Source organism: Echiichthys vipera (genome assembly GCF_963691815.1).
Source record: "Echiichthys vipera genome assembly, chromosome: 7".
Lineage (NCBI taxonomy): Eukaryota > Metazoa > Chordata > Actinopteri > Perciformes > Trachinidae > Echiichthys > Echiichthys vipera.
Genome location: NC_139832.1, coordinates 20,899,486 through 20,924,299, shown reverse-complemented (window position 1 = coordinate 20,924,299; position 24,814 = coordinate 20,899,486). Strand labels below are relative to the sequence as shown.

At 39.5% G+C, this 24,814-nt stretch overlaps 1 protein-coding gene across 1 annotated transcript in view; it reads left to right on the top strand.

Moving 5' to 3' along the window:
* Positions 1-24,814, top strand: part of LOC310949672 (UPF0606 protein KIAA1549) — a gene marked incomplete at its 5' end in the record, with an annotated part of 38,575 nt that overhangs the window by 1,327 nt on the left and 12,434 nt on the right. Inside the window, 9 exons of the mRNA XM_083917181.1 lie at positions 12,083-14,248; positions 14,406-14,494; positions 14,926-15,085; positions 15,191-15,321; positions 16,991-17,183; positions 17,347-17,406; positions 17,523-17,668; positions 21,421-21,598; positions 22,515-22,699. Coding sequence (XP_083773307.1) covers positions 12,083-14,248; positions 14,406-14,494; positions 14,926-15,085; positions 15,191-15,321; positions 16,991-17,183; positions 17,347-17,406; positions 17,523-17,668; positions 21,421-21,598; positions 22,515-22,699 — 3,308 coding nt within the window. The remainder of the gene's footprint in view (positions 1-12,082; positions 14,249-14,405; positions 14,495-14,925; positions 15,086-15,190; positions 15,322-16,990; positions 17,184-17,346; positions 17,407-17,522; positions 17,669-21,420; positions 21,599-22,514; positions 22,700-24,814) is intronic.

Sequence of the window (24,814 nt, the reverse complement as noted above, 5' to 3'; positions counted from 1 at the left end):
GAAAGTAAACATGAATGCTACTACATAAATAGAATAGAATTTAAATACTTTATTGATCCCAAGCTGGGAAATTACTGGTGTATGTGTGGGTGTGTTTGTGTGTGTGTGTGTGTGTGTGTGTGTGTGTGCAACCAGGGCGCAGTCAAGATCTTTGTCTTGATGGATTAGTTTCTGGTTTCTCTTGTCCTCAGGATTGGGTTAGACAGAAATCAGAAGCATACAGACATCTATCTAATTACCTTAAACTGTCCTGTATATATATATATATATATATATATATATATATATATATATATATATTTGACATTATATATATATATATATATATATATATAATTTTTTTTTTGCTAAGCATGAATGCTAATTTTCAGAAAAAAGTGCATGCACTCAGGTGGGTTTGAAAAAGTTAAAAACCCTTTTTATTTTTAGTGGGTACAATTTTAAAACCAACACGTGTCGGCTTGCGCCTTCCTCAGTGTGTATGTCCTTGAATGGAACAGTTGGGTTTATAAAGTCCCTTGCTCAAGGTCAACTTAAACAGACATAAGCTTGCTGTCTTAGCCTTTGCACTGTTACCTACTCTTTTACTTAAAGCTTGTCAACCTCCTAATACGACTAAATTATGCGATAGATAGATAGCCGTATAGTCCTAATAGTGCAACTGCTGTTTGTTTTGCTTTAGTTTAGTATTTGTTCGAAACAGAGAGTCCGGTAGTTTACCTCAACATGAACATATTAATGCCCTGATTACCGTGTGAACAAAGTCAGGGCTGCTGCGTGACCTTGGAAAGTTGTGGTAGTCATATTGAAGATACCCACTTGTTTGGAGGTAAAGTGGCTCTATCCCTACAGGACATACAGACTATAGAGTTATCCAATAATTAGGGAAAGAGAAAGGGTCTAAATCCATCCAGTTGGTGGGTATTTTCCCCAGGTTTACTTTTATAGGTAGTGACATGATCCTACCAACACCCCTCCTCCTGCACATCGCCCAGTGAAAATAACAGGGTTTAAGAGCAGCCAAAAACTCATGATATTGTGTTGTAATAGGATTATAGTAAATGCCAGGATGAAAGCCTTGTGCAGGAAATCAGGAATGAATTAATCCTAGACTCTTGTGATGGACACCTCCATGCACAGCTCTTTTAATTTGAAGACCACAACTGTGGGCTACCACCTGTTCAGTTTGCTTTTGGTCCTGCACTGCCGCACTGCCAGACCATACTCCAGAGCTTCCTAATGTCTTGCTCATTTGGTTGGCGACTAAGAAGTGGACTGGTGTCACATACTGTATACTTTGCTGGTGATTTTCTAATTCACTTAGCAAGTGTCTCAATCTGTGTAACAGAATTGGAAAAACCTCATGTTAGCTCTAGCGTCTTAGTTCCTTTCATGATCTCTATTTTTGCAGGAATACTCCATTTGCACAAGGGATTTACCAGAGTTGTTTCATCTCTTATGGGAAGATATCTTTTGCCAAAGCAGACAAGTTGGTTTTATTGATGTTTCCTCATGGTTTGGATGATCAGACTAAGCCAAATGCAAAACTTTGAGGAACTTCTCAAGACAGTTTTCCTGTAGCACAAACCACTGCATAACAAGAGAATACATTAGTCATGGATTGGACTGATTGAAGTCAACTGCATGCTGTTCTGAATTAGCCTGTTTCATTATAAGCGCACTGAATTAGTGCTGCATAATGGGAACATCAAGGGGTTGTGCCTTAAGTATTTTAAGTATTTTAAAATATTTTTTTTCTTTAAAGAATAGTTATTATAAATACAATGCAGTAAACATACATTACAACAAGTGTTTGTAAAGTCTTACATACAATCGCATCAGTGTCAGATTCACTGGGCCATCTTTAGTTCTTGGTGTTGAAACTTTCAGGGGTAGAATCATTACTGCTCTGGTTTTAATGTTGCCTATTTCTTCAAAAGTGCACTTCTCTGATAGTTGGGAATATTACCTTTTACTTTCTCTTACTAATTATTTATATAAAGAAAAGTCTTGCATAGCAACATGATTGCACCTGCCTTATGCACAAAAGTACAGTTTTATAAAACTGTGCTACTTGTATGTCATAGCTAAAGATCTGATTGGCCTCTATACAACCCAATATGGAATAACCCTAATTATTGTTGGTAGGTGCTCATAATCTTAACCAATAGTTGTACTGTTCACTTAATTCATGCACAGGATGACAACTGTGTTTCGATGGTCTATGTGTGTGTGAAATCATCAGTCATACAGCTTTCCTCTTACATACTCAGAAAAGCACACTTTATAGTTTCTAGGTCAAATAGAGCGCGTCAACCTACGTATAATTGTTCCTCCAGATCTAACATCATACAGCAATTTCCCTCTTTCTTACTTCCCTGCTTCTCTTGTACTTCTCTCTCTGGTCCTGTGTTCGATTCCTGTGAAAGAAATAGTTCCACATCTCCACCCTAAATCTAAAGTCAAAGTCCTTACAAACACATATGATATAATTATAAACTTACAGCATATAGTGTCCTTGCCATTTTGCTTCAACAGTCTCGCTTTCTCTGCACTGCAGTGGTTGGCAAGTTCAACACAGCAAGCTGCAGGCCAGCAAAGTCCTGGCTAATTACCAGTGCCGTCCGTTGCCATGTGAAATGTGATCTGTGTGGGATGACAATACGACCATTCATTATTCATTAGAGCTGGGAGGTTGCAGATCAATGGGTAGAAGCTATCAAAAGTCAAACAGTGGGTAATTTTGCTCTCACCAGGCCTGCAGATTAACCAGAAAGATCTTTTGGAAAGCAGCCGATGGCTGACCCTCCCTTTTCTCAGTGGCCTCTCCCAGCATTATTTGGCTGTGTGGAGAGCAGTGGAAGCTGGTCTACTGACCAAGGGTGGGTCAATGATAGCAGACTTCCACATTTTTGAAAACAGCTGTATAATGTTATTTTTCCATGTGATAATCAGTTCCCATAATTAACGTTTCTGATACATTCACACGTAAAAGTTATTATATAGCTGTAGTATTCTTTCTTTTACCTATTTTTTTCCAGCTGTCCATTATTACCGGAATCATACTGGTAGATTGTGATGTGAAGGTACCATAGTGGGGGCCTGTGAAAGTACATCTGTTAGTGATTTTGTGTACCCTTTTTTGTGTTTTACCAAGGCAATTTTCCATTACAGTTTTAGCATCCTACAAGTGTCCGAACGAAACATGAATATTGTGTAGAACAATGGTCTCATTTAATCAAGGACTGAGGCAACTCACCACTGTTTTTTGTTTGTTTTAGGGTTTGGTTTGCCAGATGTAACTGCTTTAACCTTGCCAGTTTTCACTTATGACTAGACATGAGTAGCATGAGTTGAAATGACCAATGGTAGTATTTTAGGATGCTTGTCAATACTTACCAACAAAGGATTACCACTTCTGTCTGTTTTTGTTTTTTACATTATTTGATCCATTACATAGCATTTCAAGGTTACAGGTCACATTACATTTTCTCTGGTTCCATATTCATTACCTTTATCTTAAACAAAATGTATTTTGTTAGGTTTTAGGGAAAATCTAAACTTATTCTTGTATCCAGGTCAAAGTCATTAAGGATTATTTAGGCACCTAGAAAGCACCTGCAGCTGTAAAACTGAGGAGTCCAATATCTTCTGGACTGTGATCTGACTAGAAATAGTTGTCTTGGCAGAACCTGTTGGTACACAACACAAGCCTACAGTAAGCTTTATTTATTACGATCAGATTGTCCTGACTACAGCTTCTTGTGCTAACGGCCTGTCAGTATTGGGCGCAACATTGAGGCCATATTGTTCTGAGCCCAAATCACTATGTTCTCTGATGAACTGCAGCTGATTATTTATATATTTATTAGAACAGATGGTGCGGTTCAGCCGGGCCTCTTTTGAGCTACTCCAGGCTAAATCATTTTGTTCTGGACCTTTCAACATCACAGCAACTACTTAGAAACCTAGCAGAAAGTATTTTGCTTAACCAGATATTTCCATTTTCTGCTCATATATATGAGAGAGAGCTTAACATAACCCAGCAGACAGTGTTTGTTCTCCCAGGACCTAAAGCCAGAGCGTGGCCTGTGCTGGGAGGTTTGAGGCAAAGTAGAGGAGGGTGCTGAGTGACACAGTCCTCTAGGCCTCTCTGGTTACAAGTTTTTGCCTTTTTGTCTTTCGAAGAAAATCAGGACTGCATAAAGTGTACCCAAATCGTGTGCGTCTGTGCTTGTCCCTGCATACATAGCAGTGCAGGGATTTTCTGAAATAATGACACTTCGGCATTGCATCAAATAAACTTGAGTCGTTAAGCCCTTGAATCTGTTATACAGTAGCATGACATGCTACAAATCCCTGAAGACTCACTGAAAATGTAGCTAACTGTACCTTTAACTTCTCTCATTTTCCCTCTGTTACCTCTCTTGCTCTTTCTCAATTGTACTCTTGTACTTCTCCCCTTCCCCCTATCCTGCTCCCCCTTTTTTGCTTTTCACTTTCTCCTATCTTAAAAAGTGTTCCCTCAGGAAAACAAAGCAAGGGTCACATGAATATTTGATGAAGTGCAGGCATGACCTCAGTCAGGTCTCCATTCCCATGCTCCTTCTTGGCCAAATCAGACCACTAAATTAATTTACGGTAGATGTTGGCAACCTCTCCAACTACAAAACCTTATGTTGTGCTATACCTTTATTGACCTATAAGATAATGGGCAAGATCTGGATATTTGTAACATTCACTTTATAGATTTAGATATGTTCTTTAATCTTTTACTGTTTGATCTTCAACAGTGGTTCACGTGTGCCGGAAAGCTACTGGTGTAGGTTTATAATAAAGCACCCCTTATAAAAGTTTTTTTTTTCCGTGGGGGGGAGGCTGCTTGAGCTATAGCAGAGAGCTTGATCTAATTGAAGTCCACTGATAAAAACAATGGAATCTTTCCCATCTTAAAAGCTTCCCCGATAAACCAAATGTCAACACAGCCATATCTTGATTGTTCGACTGCACTCAGCATACGCTGCTCCTGCCAACTGAAAAGAGCCAGTCACGCAAGGGGTTTAGCTGAAAACAGAACCATGTGTGGGGCTGTAGTTAGCTAGCATTAATACCAAAAGATCCTTTATTCTCTCTCTTCTTTGTTCAAATTACACAACCCTTAAATAACGGGGGTTTTTTTTGCAATAAGCAGCCCAGCAAACATAGGAAATGCTATCATTAAATGGCTCTGTAATTGGTATGTCAGGTTTCTCGACGCACATAGAAATGTACATGTATGTGTGCATTATTCTGTGTGGTGAGTGTATGTGCATACACAAACACAACACATAAAGTAATTTGCTTGCTATAGAAACCTTATCCTTATAATCAATTGTAAGTTAGTTCCCAAAAATGCCCAAAAAATCAGTGAAATCCATTCACCCAACCACTTGCATCAAGCAGATGGAGATGTCCTTTTCATGTACTGAAAATGCTGCTGTTAACATAATTGATCCGTCTATCAACTCTAATGCCTAACTATTTCACAGTTATTTTTGGCTATTTCCTTTTTTTTAATTGTAAATGGGAGTGTAGGAACTGGTTGAATAAAGGAGATCAGGAGAAGGTATTTTCTATGATTCGAAGATGCAGTGAACTGCTGTCTGCAGACAGGCATTACCAGGTTAACTCTTTTTCAGCCTTGGGATTAGTAGTCAGGAGAGGACAGCCAAAATCACATTTTTATCTTACTTTGAGGGTTTTAATCTGTTGGTGCTATTGTTGCAGGGTTTATTCAAGTCGCCCTTATATGCATGAAGTAGAATTATTGTGCGCTATTATCCATTCTCATTTTTCACTGTTTTTAAAGTTTAATCTGTAAATGATACATTCAAAACAGAGAATATATGTTTTCAAACTTCCTAAATATATTTTCAAATCTGTATGAATCAGTTATATGAGCATAATTCTAAAATCATGCATAACATTTTAAAGGTCCCATAATCTCAAAAGTATTTTTATTTTTATTTTTTATTATGAAGCAGGTCGAGATGCTATATAAATACTGTGAAAGTATCAAAACGCTCAGACCACAAAGAAATGCACACAGTCTGTATTCAGAAACTGAACCTCTAAACAAGCCGTCAGGACGTCTGTACGGTTGTGATGTCACAACTATACTATTTATGTGTTGAAAGTGCCACTACAGTGCCGGTACATTACTGCTACAGTCGTCCCTGGGTGCAGCGATTGGGGAAGCAACGCCGAGAGATCAGATACGGAAGACCCATAAATGCTGACCAATCAGAGCAGAATGGGCTTCTTCGTGAGGGGGGCTGAAACTGAATCTTTCAGACGGAGGGTGAATACAGTTATATTGAGACAGACAGTATGAGAAAAAACGTGTAAACACAATTCTAGTAGAAACCCAAAATACAAGTGTGAACCTGATAATGGGCATTATATGTGAACTTTAATACATCAACATACAAACATGGATACTCATACTATGTCATCTTCAAACAGTACATATAGCAATAGCGTAGCATTAAAGGCAATAGTCAAAGCAAAACACTTCTTGCCCTCTATATTATGAGATGTATCTAAACATGCTCACCCAGTTGACTGTAGGAGGAGGCTATACAACAAATCCCCCACTGTGACAGCCCTTTAAGGAACAAAATTTGCATTCTGTATAAGTTAAATTAAACAATAACAGCACAAGACTAAGCAATAAAACAAAATATGCCACTAATAGGAACACTGCACAATCAACAAAGACACATAGAATAAACTTCTTCAGCCATCTTGATTTGCATAATGAGGTTTATTCAGACACACTGCTTCTCTGTAGAGCTATTCTGAACAGTCCGACACATTATAGGCTAGTGTGTAAATGGGTTAGTGCTTTTTCTGATGCCTGAAGTTGTGTCTGCCTTCAGCAAAGTCACTCTACAGTCTCTCTACCCTGTTCTATCTATTTTTATTTTAATGTGGGGATTTTGTAAAGGAACATCAGATCCGCCAACAGCATTAATAATCCCTCTCTTGTCAGAATCCTTTTTACATGATTGCTGGCAGTGATCCAAGCCTGCAACCGGATGTATAAATGGAGGCAGAACAAACCAACCAATCCACAAGAAGGGCATTATTTTTGTGTCATCATCTGCTTCAATGTATTTGGATAAATGAGTTTTCACTGAATCAGCTGTATACATACAAAAATATTTACTGTAGAGAACAGGGAATATAGAAACGATACCCACTTAATGCTTCCACTTACTTGCCAGCTACGGCTGTGCATCATGTGACTGATTAATTAATAGAGGAAATAACACAATAAAATAACTACCTGTTTATAAGCAACATATAGTAGCAGTCCAAGAGTAAAATTGTTAGAGACTTGTAGAATTGTTTAACTTGTCAGTTCTAGTTCAAATTTAGTTCATTGCATATACAAGGCAGCTATTCATTAGTCCAGGCTAAAAGACACATCAAGGCCTGATGAATGGAAATGGATTCTCATTAGCCTGGGATTTTTTTCATCTAATGAATAAATTAAAACGTCACTGCATTAAATCTTTAGTGTCATTCATGTGTTTTACAAAGAGGTGAAACAGGGTTTTGTAACTTTTCATCTATTAAAGATAATATATTTTATTTAAGCTGCATATATGAATCTTTATAAACTAAACTTATAGTTTATTTCTCAGTTTTAATAACTGCTCAGGCATTAACAGCCTGACCCTGTTTCTGTAATGAGTTTCTATTGGCAGTGAAATGAGGGTCTATTGTAAAAATGTTTCACATATTCCAGAAAGAGAAAAGGTGACTGGAACAGTGAGACTAAGAAGAGAGAAGAAAGGCTGCACTGGGACACATTTATGTGAGCTGGGCACTTGACATTTAGGCTCTTGTGACCTGATATTTGAAGGTATCCCTCTGCAGGGGTCTCATTGCTTAGTCTCACGGACTTGCCCGACAATGAGCAGCCATCCCAGTGTCACACACTTGTGTTTCGGGAGACAGCTGGCAGCGCTGCTTAGTCTTAAAGGCCTTTTGTCAATTTCTGCTTACTGTAATGTTAGACCCAACTCAGTATGGTCTCACTTGCTCTGTGCCTGGCTGCTGTCTGTTGCACTTGTGCTTTGACTGTCATTACCTAAGATTAGCATTCAAGTATTAAGACCACACCTGCTTAACTATTCAGAATAATCAGCCAGGTATTTCTACAGTCATAATTCAGAATTGGCTTAGCACAGTTTGGGATTTTATTTGATAGGTTTGTGTTTTCATTTTCTAGGAAAATATTGTCATAACTATATTTGTAACCTTGAAGAAGCTTAGATTAAATTTGAGTCATTGACAGTTACAGCAGGGGCTCTAAACACTACTTCATTGTGAAAGACAACATTGATTTAAATGATTCTACCATGAATACTCTGTGTTGTCTTAACTACCATCATCATCACAGCCGTCATCATCAGTACAGATATCAGTATTAACATCAATCACATGCCAATAATAGTCTTTGTCCTAATTAGCCACTGTAGATGTTTTGTCACCCTTTCATGCATGTTCATGTCCTAAATGTGACTATAAATGTATTAGTTTGTCACTTTATGGGTGTGATGACATGAGGTGACATTTTGGGGTCATGTACCACAGTATGACCTCAAACATCAGCATGTCCTTCAGGCAAACATGGTCTCCTACAGAGCTGTATAGTCTTTGCCTGTCCATAGCACAAATTTTGTTTTGTTACAGCCAGATGGGAGGTCAAGGGCAGAGTTAAGCGGTGTTGTATGTATGTTTCAGTGAACAGAGAACCACAAGCACTTTTGCATTGACCCCTCACTATTTGTTCCATACTGTGCTCGTCCTGATACAGCTAAGATTATGATTCCAGTTCATCCATTATTTTTCTCACAATAAACTGTGGAAGACTTGATAGAGCACAGCACACTAAATGCGTTGGCTTCTTCTATACTGTCATATATCTGTGCAACGTTTGCCACAAGAGAGTTGTTTTCACATTTGTCTCCTGAAGGAGATGTCTGTGTACTTCTGTGAAATTTGCAATTCAGATGTTCTCTGGGCAAGCTTTAGATGGTACGTCACTATTCCATAAACCAATAGCCGTCTAATAAGTAAAACACTATTGTACGGGGGAACAACTTTGGCACAACACCGGCAAAGAAAGATGAAACCTCCAGTTCAGAGCGGTACGGAGAGAAAACAAACTGTCATCATAGCTGTCAGCCACTGACAATAACAAGCTAACAAACAACAGAAACTAATAAAAGAAACTAACTACACTTATTCTGACACGTCTGCTAGTCAATCATTTTAGTGCACAACAAGCCTCATCTCAGTCTGCGTCTTACTGACCCCAGGTTCATGACGCCCAAACTATAACTTGGTTGCAAATCGTTAAGGAGTTGCACCCACTATACTGCGAGACGGTGATCCGCCCAAAGGGCTCCGTTGCCCCGCCACGTCCTGTCTCAGGCTGGTTCAAACATTTAGGCCTTTAGCTGATTCTCTCCAATGTGTTAAGTCATCTTGATGAGCTGTTTGCACACTTCTCTTTCACCTCTCTCACCTTGGTTTTCTCAGAGTAAGCTAAGAGTGTGTGTGTGCGTTTGCATTTGCCCAGCTGTGTGATACACCCTGGGGGTTCAAACAGTTTGGTGAATGTGCAGCACAGACTAGCCTTCAGAGAAGAAAGTCTTGGCTTTCCCTTTCCAATGGGCTCTGTTATAATAGCATGCTGACTCAATTAAGGTACCAGTGTAGGGTATAATTAAGTTGGGAGTTTTCTCCTGGGCCAAACCAGAGGCAGTCGTGTTGTATGAAGTGATGCAGTAAATTGAAGATGACTCTCAAGAAGTATATTCTTTTTTTTGTGATGCTTTTTATAAGTAATCTGTTCTGTGCTCCCAGCGTTAAAAATAGTGTTCTCCCTCAGCTGATTCTGTGGCTATTTTCAAGTGTGTATAATTCTGCACAGCGTTTTTACACTACAAAGAGCAGCAACGTTACCAGCAGCTGCTGAGTCACTATGTTGAGGCTGTTGATGACTTGCTTCTAGCAGTAATGGCGCATTTTGTTTTGTTCAAGACCTACTTTCAAGTACAAATTCAAGACATGCGGTCTGCTTTGAGCTCATTTAACAGAATTATTGTGTGTTTTCACCTTGATGTGGTATATTTATGTTTGCAAACTCTCTATGCAGACATTATGGTTCATTTTGATTCTCTATAACCCCATGAAACGAAAAGCTAGCATCTCCTTTAATGTAAGGTAAAGATTTCTTTCAGCTGAACCATAATTGCTCTGCTTGGGCTTTGAATACTATGTAATGTATGCCAATTTGTTTTGCTGCACCTATTGTTGCTGTTGCAATCTGATGTTGTTGTCCTGTTTGTTGGATGCTGCTATTTGACCCTGTCTTGGCTAGGTCTCATTTGTAAAATAGGTTCTAATCTCAGTGTAAACACCTTGTTAAGCTAAATAAAGTTATATATATACTATTGTATGAAACACATTTAAGCATAAAAAGAGGCAAATGTGTACAGCTACATGGAACTATTAAAGAGTCTAATTATTCTGTTCCTTTCTCTTCAGCTCATGTAGCCTTCCTTGAATATGTTAGACCCATCTAGTGTAATCAAGGCACTTAAATCATGCATAATACACTATGTTATGTAATATGTGGAGAAAGGCATTTGGCACTCAAATGAAGTTGGAAATTATTACATCAGCTAAATTTTCCATTTCTACATTTTGGCAGGTCTAATTTCACCCTTCAGGAATATTAAAGTTGTGTGTATGAGGTAGAGCTACTTCCTGATCGGCTGAAAACTGAACCATCTATCACTCCAAGGTCGAATACCATAAAAAAGGATAGATGTTCTCCCTAGAGTGCATTGCTAAAAAGCTCAGGTCATCAAAATGCTGAGCTCAAACGACCACACGTTCATTTTGGAACATTTGGTCAGTGCATGCATGTCAGCATATTTCCTTACTTAAAAAGTGGAAGTGACGGAAACATTGTCAGCTTTTGTTGTAATTCCGCGTGGTCTTTTTTTTTTATCATGGCAGTGTATTAGCCTGTGAGTATTTTCGTATTTAACCATAATTAATTCCATTTTGTTGCCACTTTAACAAATGGGAATTAAGTTGGACTAGTGACTACAGGCCTAATGTTTTTTCAAGAAGCACAAGGTAAAGTTCTAAATGCCAGGTGTCATTTTTTTTCATATCGCAGGAACTGTGACATACAGTAAAATGAGCTGGCTGAATAACTTGTGTTTTCTGGTAAACCAGCTTCACTACTATTCCATAGATTCCACTTTGTATCAATAGTTACTATTTATAAATAATCTGTCAATATAGTATTGATCCATCTAAATATAGGAAAAGGTTACATATCACATTCTAAACCCACCGCGGGTTCATCCTACAAATTCAATGAAGTGTTTTACTGTACTATGCATCTATCACTCTGTGACCTCTCCCTCAAATGAGACCAGTGTTAGAATGACTCATGATTAATGCTAATCCTATGAATGTCATTGTGAGCCAAGTCCAATTTTTTTTTTTTTCTTTGCAGACAGATGTTCATTTTGGTCATTCAAGGCCAAGGGAACTTAACACTGTTTTATCAAACTAAAGCCTTCCCATTGTTGTAATGTCATGTTCATATACAGCTATACCACATAGTTTACAGGTGTATAGGGTACCTGCCTGTCTGCCATGCAATGTAGTTTCATCTTGCCTATCAATTTGGCCACACTATTTCTGCCAAAAGTAATAACATTACTGTTGATTGAATATTAGGGCTGATATCAGATAACAAAACACATGATAGGTACTGTAATTATGTTTGTTAAAGGTAGACGTCAACTGTACAGTATGTGTCACCCATGTTGGTAATTGAAAGAAATCTGATTGAGTGTATGAATTATAACAGTTAAATGCAAGCAGCATTTTAGTCACAGTCTAGCCATCCTCTCCACAATCTACTTAGTTTAAAGTCAGTCATGAATCTGTCTTTCATTTAATACTAAACTGAAGGATTCTCTTTGTTCCTCTTCAGATGAGTCTTTGTTGGACTCCACAAACCACCCCATGGGATTTCCTGGATACGTTTCAAGTTCAACAGTGTTCAAACCATCAGCCTTACCAGCCTCACATTATACTGCCTTTGAGAGCCCAGACTCACCTGGTGCCCTGCCATCCATTTCTGAACCAAACCATGAAGTAAGGACTGTTGGCATGACACATTTTCAGAGGGGACGCTTTGCTTCTGAAAACTCTAAATCCTTGACGGCAAGTGACCTCCCTGCAGAAGAACCGCATCATCCATCATTGAGCCCCTCTAAACCTGTGTTGGGTTCTAGTCCACAATTTGAGGCAACCGGAAAACTCTCCAAAATGGCCGGGACTGAGTCTGCCAAGGCATATTCCTCTCTCTCGCCAACTCCTACAAGATCCCAGCTGCAGCCTCATTTAAATATATCCATAGCATCATTAAGCCCCTCTGCTTTTACAGGGTCAGCAATGCCTCAACTAGGTCTTAATTATGAGGAGAAATTAACTTTCAAAAAGGAGAATGATGGTACATCTGAGAAAACAGTGGCAATCATGACCTCACTTCATGGTCAGCCTCTTGAGCCTCCTGAACTGGCTTTTGCTGACTCTGCAGCAGATGAATCTTATAGTAAAATCCAGGATGTGAACCAGCTGAGCCCCAGCAGTGCCCCCTTGGAGGAGAACAAACCAGAACGTGACATTATCATGCTACCTAACCCAGATGAGGTTCTTGCCCCTGGCTACAATGTGCCTTTCATCGCCCCCCACCATACATCACCTTCATCTGAACCCACTGAGGTCTCACCAGAGGACTTCTACCCCACCAACACCATGGAATTTGACTGGGGGTCTGGGGACTACTTGGAGACAATGTCGTTCTTGAATGCAGATGGAGAGGACTACTCCCTCGTCACCAAGGTGCCCTCTGACTCCTATGATCTGGAGGACTATACAGAAAGCTATGACACATCCTTTCCTTCCAGAGTAGGCATATTCCCTTCATCCTTGCATCCTCTTCACGTCTCACCCTCTCGCAGCCTCACAACAGCATACAGCACCGTTGTTGCACTTAAATCTATTCATCCTTCGTCTTTGTCCTCTACAATTCACTATACACTGGATCCTACTCCCACAGCAAGCAGTGATATACCTGACGCATCAGACGTAGATTGGCCTTTCACAATTCAACCGACGGATGTTCTCTTACCTGACATGAACAGCTTGGAGTATTACACCACTCAGTTGACCAAGGAAAACAACAGTTCAGACACTGGAGCTGAACACAGAGGAAATGTTACCGTGGTATCCATCAGTGCTACAGACATCACACCCACAACCAGCATCACCAATGATACCCAGATAACTGAGGATGAATCCTCCAGCGATCCGTCAGGGTTTGAGCCACAAGACGAATCAACCCCAACTGTAATCACAGTGGAGAGTTTTCATCAAGGCAATGCCTCCGAGCCTTTTTTGGATCCTTCAATTGTCCCAACCCACTTCTTTGATCCTTCTTCTTCTCTCTTGGGTGGTCAGTTGTCCACCAAAGATTGGACTGCACATACTCTAACTGTTGACCTGGAACGTACTGAATTAACAGAAGCTATGCTACCCAGCGCCACGCCTTTGCTGCCAGATGATGTAATGTCTTCTTCCTCCCTGACAGATGTCCACTGGTTTGTTACAGAATTATTCCCATCAAGTACCATACACACCGCTCATGTCTTAACTTCAACCATAGCCTTCTCCCCTTATCCCGCTGAACCGGCCACCAACACCACAGCTGGTAAAATAGAATTAAATCCCCAAGACTCTACTTTGACGACTAAACAAACTCTCAATATCACTTTAGTTTCAACTGAACCCACACCTAATGTCACTGTGGTCCCTCCAGCCATGTTGGGTGATCAAGGGGTGACTGAAGATGGAGTTGACATCCCAGCCACAATGACCTTGATCTCAACTAGCAGTGAAGCTAATACAGTCTCTGCTGTACCCACAACTGCCGCCACTACTTCTCATCAAGCCACAACTAGAACCACTGCCACCATCGAAGCCTCAGCTACTGTCAACATCATCTCTTCCACCAGTGGAAAGACCACGACTACAGCACCAACATCAAGACAATACCTCTGCAACTTTGACAGGCCTGCTTATTTAGTAAAAATTGGTAAGTGTGACATTTAATTATGCTTTGTGTTATATTACAAAAATAAAATGTATTCCACACGTATGATGCATGCAAATTGTGACTGAAAAATAAATATACACATATGACAACTATAATGGAATAAGCCATAATACCACACTAATGCTTTCTTCTAAAGGTTTTCCTTCCGGAGCCACTGTTGGATATGCCAAATCTCAAGTGAGAGACATAATGAAAGGGGAATTCAACAAGTCTGTGGAGCTTCAGGTAAACTGATCTCAACAGGGGTTAGGATATTCTATTAACTTTAAGATAATACCAAAATTAAAATGTTAACATTCTCTGAGAAATTAACAGCATCATAGGCACTTTATGATGTAAAATAGATCCAAACAGAATATATAGTCATTCTGGTGTGGATGGACCCTCATGTTAAGGCCCTCACATACAGTGTCTATGTATGTCAGTTTGTGTGTACGTTACAATAGTGCAGATGAACCATGGAGGCCAGGCCACTTCCTGAGTATTTTATCTGTGGTTCTGTAATAAACAAACCACAGGAGGAGTCGCATCAAGAACCACAAGACCACAATGACCCCTCAAAAAACATCAGCTGCTTATTCAACACATTTAACTGTAAATCAATTACTTTATTGAGTGATATATATCTGTCACATATTCCTGCTTTGTCTGTGAAGGTTGTGGACCCCCCACCAAAGTTTGTGTTTCGGGTGGTGTCTGGTCCAGTTGTGTACACAGCCATATCTGTCATCAATGCTCTGCGAAGGTCTGGGCGCCGCTTCCTGTCTGTGTCTCCAAACTGGACAACACCAGACAGTAAATATCAAGTCCACACAGGTAAATGATCTTTCAATCAGCTGTCTTGTTGTCAAATTTTAAATTGTTCGTGAAAAACTTAAGTTTTTAAGCTTGGTCTAAAACTCTTCTTGTCTTCACTCACAGTGCTGCAGTTTGTCCCTAATCACATAGATGTGCGGTTCTGCAACTTCAGTGAGAGCATTGAGAAGGGTTTGACCATGGCCTTTGCAGAAGTGCGTCGGCGCTCAAAGGAGTCAACTAACTTCACAGTGCATGTGAGTGGATCAGAAGGCAGGGAAACATGAGTAGTCTCGCTTTTGAATTTCAGCTGAGATTTTTCATCAGGATTCATTTCCTTGTGCCTTTGCACCTCAATGCCGAATGACCTACTGATGATAATGTTGAGCCTTCTGAATAATTGTTGTTGTTTGCAACAGCTGCTTACCTCCAGTAGAAGCTAAAGCTTGACTAAACATATTGTGTTGTATGAAAAAAGACAAGTTTTTTTTTTTTTTGTCCTACAAAGTTACAAACAACAGAACTTGAGTTTTACACTGTTTGTGCAAGATTTGTTTCTTATTTGCTCTCTGAGCTGATCCCAGACTGCCTCCAGTCACCAGTTTATGACTGTGATTGCTGCAGTGTTGGCTGACTTTGATTAGGATTTTGCTTTGTAAGCAGAAGCTGTTATGTCTTATCACTTTTGTCGAATCATTTCAGCAAATGAAGAGTGGCAGAAGTGGTTGCCTGAGGAGATAGAGGATACTATTTTTTAAGATCATTGTTTGCCGTAAAACTGACAAAATCAGATTCATGCTGTCCTGCTGCTGTCTGTCCATCCATCCATTTTTCATAAATGATTAGGTCTGGGTGTCGATGTCAGCATGGTAAGCAGTAGTGGCCAATGGCCAATTCTTCATGGTATATTCAATTTACTATTATGGTAACAGTATATACAATGATACAGTAATTGTCCTGTAAATTCCATTAGGAAATGGTTTAAAACAACGTTAAATTACTTCATAACGTATTATTATTTTCTACTTTTATTTGGAACTTCCATACAAACAAAAAAACTGCCTTATATGAGACAAGTTGAGTATAAAACAAAACATTTGCATGATAGATAGTGTCCTATCGCCCACCTGTAGTAAGCAGAGTAGAAGAGACATAACTCTCCCCATCCTCCAGTCTCCAGTTATGACGGTTGGATTTCATCCTCATACGATGCCCAGAACCCCTTCCAACACAAAAGAGAGTCTGTTCTACTACAACCTTGTTATGGCTTTCTGAGTACCCTGTGAGCACACCCCAATAGGAAGCTCAGTTTTGCCAGGTGCATCCACAATCTCCGTCTTTTGGTCACTATGCAGATGTTACGACCATAGGCAAGGGTTCAGCCCCCTTCAAACTAAGCTCCTTCCATACTATAACTATCCTGACCAATGCTCCTTTTCACCTCATTCTGTATTTTACCATCACTCGTGAACAAACATCCAAGGATATTTCACGAGGATACTCATACTTGAAGGAGTTCATGCTCTAGTTGTTGAGTATTAAAGAAGCTTACTGTTTGTTAATAAAGAGCTTATTTGGCTATGTGGCGAGTTGGCTCCAGTAGAGTTGTGTGTAATCCTATTACACTGATGCCTGTATTATCGTCTTTTAGTTGGAATAAATTAAAGGATTAAATCGAGCATTTGTTTGCTGCGTAGAAATGTTTTATGAACAAACTAGTAAATAGTGCCTGTGGCCATAATGCCCAATTTTGTGTTCTGCTTTCCAATCACTGAAACCAATGATTTTCAGATTGGGTGCTTTAGTGTAACTTTTTCAGAGACAAATAAGCTTTCCCAGAAACTGCCTCAACAGCAGAGTGGAAAATGTTTTGTTGTGTAAGCGTCTGTCCCCTGAATAGTACATCTCTGTCTTATTGTGTTTTAGATTGTAAACATCACCATGGCCGCTCCTAAATATCAAGAACAACGGCTAGGGAGGCAGCCGGTGGACATAACCTTCACTGTGCGTGGTTCAAAGGGTTATCTGATGGGGTCAGAAGTCAGCAACGCTCTGATGAAGCTCACAATGGTGGAATTCAGCTATTACATGGGCTTTCCTGTATTGCAGATTGCTGAGCGTGAGTACCCCAGGGATGTCTCTATATTTGAGCACTTCCTCATATCTTACCTTTACCGTAATAGCTGGAGTTTTCTGAATATTTTTTTGATTCTGAACACCAACAATGAACTTGAGTTAAACCTTACTCTGCTTTAATATCATGTTTGTACTTTTTATAACAGCTTTCCATTACCCAGAGTTAAACACCAGCCAGTTGCTTCGCTCCTCCTGGGTTAGAACAGGTATCACAGTTTCAGTACTTGGCTTGGTGAACAGCTGCTACAACTACAACTTAAATTTGAGACCCTTTTTGTTCTTTGTATGCTGACTGATTTTTTTCTGTTGTCTGTGGACATAGTGCTCCTGGGTGTACTGGACCAGAAAGTGGGTGAGAGGACCTTCCAAGCCAACATTGAGCGCCGGGTGGCCATGTTACTTGGGGAGGCAACTGGATTAATCAGACGTGTTAGGAGAGCCACTCTTATAGGCAACAGCAGTGTTCAGGTACTGTATCTTTCTATAGATGTATTCAATACTGTATCTGGAGGTATTCACAGCTGCAATGCCTTGGGAGAAGATAATACATAGAGTGCAAACTATATCAAGCCTAAGTACTGTGGAGCAATTTCTTGTCTGTTTTTCTTTTTTTTGGGGGGGGGGGGGGGGGGGGGGGCAACCAGTTAAGGTAATTTCACTTTTATGAAATACAACTAAACAGAAAATGAGTTGCCTTAAAAATCAAAGGGAAACTAAATCTTACAAGCATACTGTCTTTTTATTTGTTTTAAAATACATCTAAATTTTCAAAACTCAAACTCAACTGTAAATTAGTGTCAGGACAGTCATGGCAGTGTCTTTAGAAAATGTGCAATAGAATTACTAGTTTTAATTCTTGTTCGTTACACAACAAAACTTTCAAGACTCTTTAACAGGAAGTTTGTTAATGGATTACTCACTAAATCTTGAAAAAGCTTCCTTCCTTGTACCATTTATATCTTTATTCCCTGATGCAAGCTCTCTCTAACTACCTTGCCTGAGAACTAAGGGCCCATTATGTGAGCGTTGCAGTGTTTGCAACCACTGAATGCCTTACTGCTTTACTAATCAGGCACTAGCTTTTGTGGGTTCTCTCCGCACCTGCTCAGCTCATCTCTAAGGGGACAGGATAGGGCTCTGTCTCCATGGCAACAGCATCCCATTCAGCCCAGGGAGCAAGCCACTCAAAGACCACAACCTCATGACTCCTTGTTCTTTCTCCTCTTCCTCATTTCTCCGCTCCTGTTGCTTGATGGCTCCCGTGAAGCCACAGAGCGTCTAAGAGCAGATCAATTATTAATTGTTTCTCTTTCTCCGTCTGTATCCTGCAGTTGGTATGATTAAGAGTGTGCCTCTGTTGTTGAGAGGGTAGACATTATGGAGGGAGAGATACAGATATGGGGGGGGTTATATATTCAGAAATCATATGAACAGGGAGAGCCAAACACTTAGATAAAAGAGAGTTGTTATGGGAGATGAGAGATGCATATTTGAGCAGATCTCATGAAGTCTGAGCACATATGGTGGTCTTTAAACACACATGAACATAAACATGAGTATCATCCTTGGCTGCGTAACAGACTCACTCTTTCTGACCTTTCTTTCTCCTGCATCATTGTCTCCATAAAACCAAAGAGCAACTTAGAAAAATGGAGGACCATATTGGTGGTGAAACTTTACTATCGGCCTCTCTGCTAAGATTAGATCTCTAATTTTAGGCTCTGGCATCTTTTTTTTAATCTTTTTAACATTATATTGTTCACAGTCACAAATATGAATGAATTACTATGAATAATATGTTTGTGTTCTTTCCACCCTTTTGTTACATTTCAAAGACACTCATCTTTGAGTGTCAGTTGCATGTAATGAGAAAAAGGGTGACTCAGACTGATCATCTGAACTTGTCTCGCTCTCTACTTATACCTCAAAAAGATGCCCTAGACAGAATCTGACAGAATCACTGTGGTGTTATCACCTATGAGAATACCTTATGAGTTTACCCAGACAGATAAAAGAGGAGGTTGAATTGGGGTCGTGCAATAACACACATTCACACTGCTGTCTTTCCACTCTAATAACCATGCATGGACTGGATTAGACCCTGGATGAAAGAGCCTGCCCAGCCGTTTTTCTGTGTCAGCCCAGGCATGACCTGCGCTTTACTCTTTCCAGTAATGCAGACAGCAGACTGTGCTGCGCCTCAGGGCACCCAGAGGGAGACTGCACACACACATAGACATATTAGACAACATGGTGAAATATTTAAACAATGAATACTCTAATGCAAATTCAGAACACCAGCTGATATATCACAAGTGTGTTATTTCTATATATTTGTGTGTGTGTGTGTGTGTGTGTGTGTGTGTGTGTGTGTGTGTGTGTGTGTGTTCGTGTGTTTGTGTGTGTGTGTGTGTGTGTGTGTGTGTGTGTGTGTGTGTGTGTGTGTGTGTGTGTGTGTGTGTGTGTGTGTGTGTGTGTGTGTGTGTAGATTTTTTGTGTACATAAAAATAATAGACAATATAATGAAAACACCTCGTGTAAAAGGCTTCAAGTACAGGTTCACAGTTAAGTTACGTTAAAAGGTGTAATACATAGTATAAATACATGTAACATAATTTAGACATTCAACATGTTATTTCTTTGCCTGAAGACTAAAGTGAATATGAATGGGCACTGTTATTTCAAAATAAGCGACAGATCAGAGAGACAATTTTTGAATATGTAGTTTCACTGGAATGTACAGTGGAGATCAAAATTAGAGAACAACTTTTAAATACTTGATTGATTCAAAGATTGTCTTGAATGAAAATAGATATTTTCTATGTGAATTTTGCACCAATATGACTCTGCAAAAGTAGTCAGAAGGCTGCTTTCTATAACTTTTAACTCCATTAAAGAATATTTTACTGCTGACTATTTAAATAAAGAATAAATGCAAAATAAAATAAATCACTACATAGTACTATATGTTCAGTATCAGTCAATTGTTGAACATTTAAATTTAAAAAAGCTATAGATACTGATAATATCAGCCTGGCTCTAGTTTTAATACAGCATATGGCAGCTAAGGAGGCCTTATAGTTGTTGAAAAAAAACTCAAAAATGATTAATGTTACAGGGTGCCATAGAAAATTAGGCACCACACTCCCATTAAAAAGTCATCTTTATTACAAACTGTAAATTGAGACACTTAGCTCACTGGGGCCTTCATCAGACATTACATTTTTAATATTGAGAGTGTAGTGCCTCATCTTTCACGGACCTTGTGTTCATTTTTGGAAGCACTTTTTGTAATTGCTTAAACACTGTTTATGAAAATTGTAAAGATTATCAAAATTAAAACACATCTCACTAAATGTTAATTTTCATAGATTGAATTGAAGCTCAAACTAGTCTGCATCTTGCAGTGTGTGCGTTGTCAAAGTTAGAAACAAATGGGAACAAAGAAAGAGTGGAGGAACAGCGGTTTCATTGTAAAACTTAATAGACAGAGATATAAAAACATGTAACAAGATGATTGCTTAGAAAAACAAAGCTGAGGATTTCAAGCCTGTGTCCCTGAGCAGTAAGTTATAAGTAATAAGGTTCATTAAGTGTCCTTCAGCCTTTTTCCTACATCTGGATATGTTTGGAAAAAAACATGAGATGCCATTATGTCTGCAAACTGTCGATCACTCTACTCAGAGTGGTCGACAGTAACATCAGCCATCTTGTAGTATTCAGTAGGCCTGATGATTGATCCGTATAATTGTACAACAGTAAGTAGGGCCCTGGAATCCTTTCCACATATAAGACAATGTGTCTTGTGGAACAAGGAATATTTCCACATGAATCCAACATCACTAATGCCCCTAAACACATGGCTAAACAAATGCTATAATCTAGAATGCCCTCAAAATTACCTCAGCAAATCCTCCTGAACTTTTCTGGGAAACAGATTTCTGTCACTTAAAGAACTATTCACACTCCAGAAGTTCAACACAAACAACTCGGGACATGAATAACATTATTTAGAGATGGATTTAAGTTCTCTCTCTGATGGCAAATTATGGTGTTATTATCTTATTAGGTACTGGATATTTTTTCAAAAACCTGTTCTTTCACAAATGCTGATGTGTTTATAGGCATTTGTACATCTCTCCGACTCCCACTTTTTCTGAACAGTTGAAAAACAATGGTTGGACAATGACACTTTACTTTCCTGCTTTTCCCCCCATCAGGTTGTAAGTGCGAGCCGGCTGGTAGGTGTGGACCATCCCTTGGAGATAGTGTATTTTGTGGAGGATCCCAGTGGTCAGAGGAGGCCTGCAGTTCAAACAGCCAACCTACTCAACAGCCTGGACGTTCAAAGGGCTGCCATCGTCTTAGGATATCGTGTCCAGGGTATTTTGGCACAACGTGAGTACCTCTTGCTTAGTAGATACTGTAACAGACATTCAAGGGCATTTGACATGGACAAAAGCTCAATTAGAGCTCCTGTGTCTGCAACCATCCACGTTGCCAAAGTGTCCTAGAGATGCTGAGTCACTTGCCATTCTCCGGGTGCGGGTCTGGAGTTGAAATAATGTCTTTTGCTTGTGGATATAGATCCAAAAATAAGAGACATTATTGTTTTGTTGGTATATGACTTGAAACACACTACTCTGCAGGGATTGTTTTGCTTTTTGTTATGTGAATCGCACAGTGCAAAGTACCTTCTCAAGGTCTAGTTGCACGAAACTTAGTAGAGCTAAATATGTGTTGGAACAGCGAGATACAAAAAGAAAGAGCAATGACACAATTGTTTACGAGTTGGTAATAAGAAATAATAAAGAATACAAGCTTACTGCTGGCTCTATATGTTCTTTTGTATGTTTATGGTAACATTTGAGCTAATTACCTCCCCTTGCACACAGTGTACAGCCTGTCTTCCTCATTAAGAATATAAACAAAGGATGAAGGCCTAACGAGAGCCCCTGAAGGGAGTTCTGTCTCTGGGCTGAATATGTTCTCTTATGGTACACTCCCAGGGGAGGAAATGAGTGTTAATTAAAACTAATGAAGGTCTGCATTTAAGATAACAACACTGAGAAAAGAGCCAGCACACCAACAATACTTTATGTCCAGCTTAGCATTCTCAAGGTGTTTGTGTACAGGCTTAGAGGCAACACATGGATATGCTTGAAATATTGAACCATGTACCCAAGTGAAATGACTCAGCATGGTGTCATATTTGTTGCCTTGGTCCAGACCTTTGAATCTGGCAATCATTTGTGTCTGAAGGCCAAAATTAAAACGGAAACCTCTGTTACCCTCTGCATCTATTTGTCTACAGCTGTAGAGAAGGTGGCGTCCTCATCCTCTGACGCTGAAAACACCAACACGTGGATCGTCATCGGGGTTGTGATTCCCCTCCTCGTGGTCATTGTCATTATTTCAATCCTGTACTGGAAACTGTGTCGGACGGACAAGCTGGAGTTCCAGCCAGACGCCATGACCTCCATCCAGCAAAGACAGAAGGTAGGATCAGTGCTGCACAGAGTCTTTTCAGATCTCCAGTTTATTCTGTTAATGACCATAGTCACTACTGTAGTTGATGGGCAGTGATAATAACATCACAGTTGTACATGCATCACTGATGTATGTATTTAACGTGTTTACATTAGGTTAAGTTATGTTTCCAAACATTACTGTATTCTGCATAGAGAAGTTTTAGGCAGCGGACGTGGAAAGCCAGAAAGACAAGGCAACTTTTAAATTCAGATGAACTACTAATTAATTAGGTGCATCTGTCACTGCCATGAACATGCTGTAGGACTGAGAATCAGGACCTCATCATTTCTTCTTTTAGATAGGATTAGTAAAACTTTAATGAGTACAGAGACTTATTAGAGCACATGAGCTGGATTAGAAGTCATGATGCTGCTAGTGCCATGTAATGGGCCTGAGTCGCTCTTATTTTGTTTAAACCTTTTTTGATGTTTTCTTACATACTCTTAAGCTTTAAGCACCAACAATCCTGCCCTTCAGCTGTTTTTTTTTGTCCTATTTTATTTTCAGTTTATCAATTAAAAAACGTTTCATTCCTTTCTGCCTTCTTAGAATAGAAATACCGTAATGTAATTTGCCTGCGCAGAGGCTGTTTCCTGTCTTAGTATTGCCTCTATTGTACTTAAAGTACAAGTCCATTTTGCTCTGAAGTTAATTGACACAAGAGATTTCCTCTGCTCTTTGAGGTCACTCACACAGAACATCCTGATGAAGAAACGTTTCTATACAGTAAAGAAATGACGAGTTATATAGTTTAAAACGCATCTGTTCACTTTGAGAGAAACAGGGTCAGGTTTACTAGATACTCAAACACCACGAAAGGGTTTCAATTATATATTTATACTATACTGTCGCATTGCTAGTTTACTGTGATACTTGAAAGCAATACTACTGCCCAAAGTTTTAAAAGCCATGCTGTGTTGTTCTTCATGTGTGATGCCATTTAAAAGTCCTGTTTTGACTTTTATTTAATTTTATTTTTGATAGCTACATTATTATGAAGGGAACCTTTCAAATGAATGCACATGTGTGTGGCATCTTTACTGTGCTGCAGTGACCAACAACAATACATAAGAGCCTTGTACTGTCAACAACTGGATCTCTGTCTGAGTAGCACACACCTGCAGTGCTCTTCCTCCGCTGCCACTTCAAAGCCAGTTCCCACTGACACTTTCATTAACTCAGAAGATGCGGCTGACCCAGAAATACCAATTCAATCCTAAAATAGATTTTTTTTTCTTCTGTATACTGAGTTACTGTATACTAGTTTTGCTTGTGTATTTTTTCAGCATCCTGACTTACTGTTTGGTTTGTCTGTGTCTGGCTTTCATCTCCCTCCGCTTGTATTCTTCAGGTTGAGTTGAGATGTGAAGTAAACCCTCCACATTACGTGAATGCAATGAATCTAATGTGCAGAAGTAACCACTTAGCCTGCCCTCTCTGCTTTACACAATCGTCTTAACACCACTTCCCTTCTGTCAGTCTACTACTGCATTCAGAGAATCAAGGACCACCCTTCACCAGACACTCCCTCCAACTAAAAAGGATATAAGATTTAGGGAGGAGGAAGAGTGGGAGTATGAGGAAGAAGAAGAGGAGTATGAAGAAGAGGAGGAGGAGGAGGATGAGGAGGTTAAAAGTGGGAAGGTACATCGCGGTGTCTGGTGGTTTCTAGAATATGTAGAAGAGACCTAGTTAATGTGTGTTTGCTGTCTGAACAGTAGCTGTTTAAATTCTGCACAGTTATATAAAGACCTGCACTGTTATCTTTAGTTCATAGACCAGCTTTTGAATTTCCAAAAAATTTCCGATACAGATATAATAGCATTCACTAGAAATATTTAAGCCTTCCACCATTGCTTCTGCTTAGACACGAGTAGCTCTTCCCAAGAGCAAATGGAGTATGAACAGTGAGGAGGAGGAAGAAGAAGAAGAAGAGGAAGAGGAAGAGGAAGAAGAAGGAGAAGAGGAGGAGGAGGACGAGGAGGAGGAGGAAGAAGATGAAGACAAAGATGAGAAAAAGGAGCAATTTAAAAGGAAAGGGGTTAAATCAGAAGATCCAAGAAGACACGAGGGCAAAGCAAT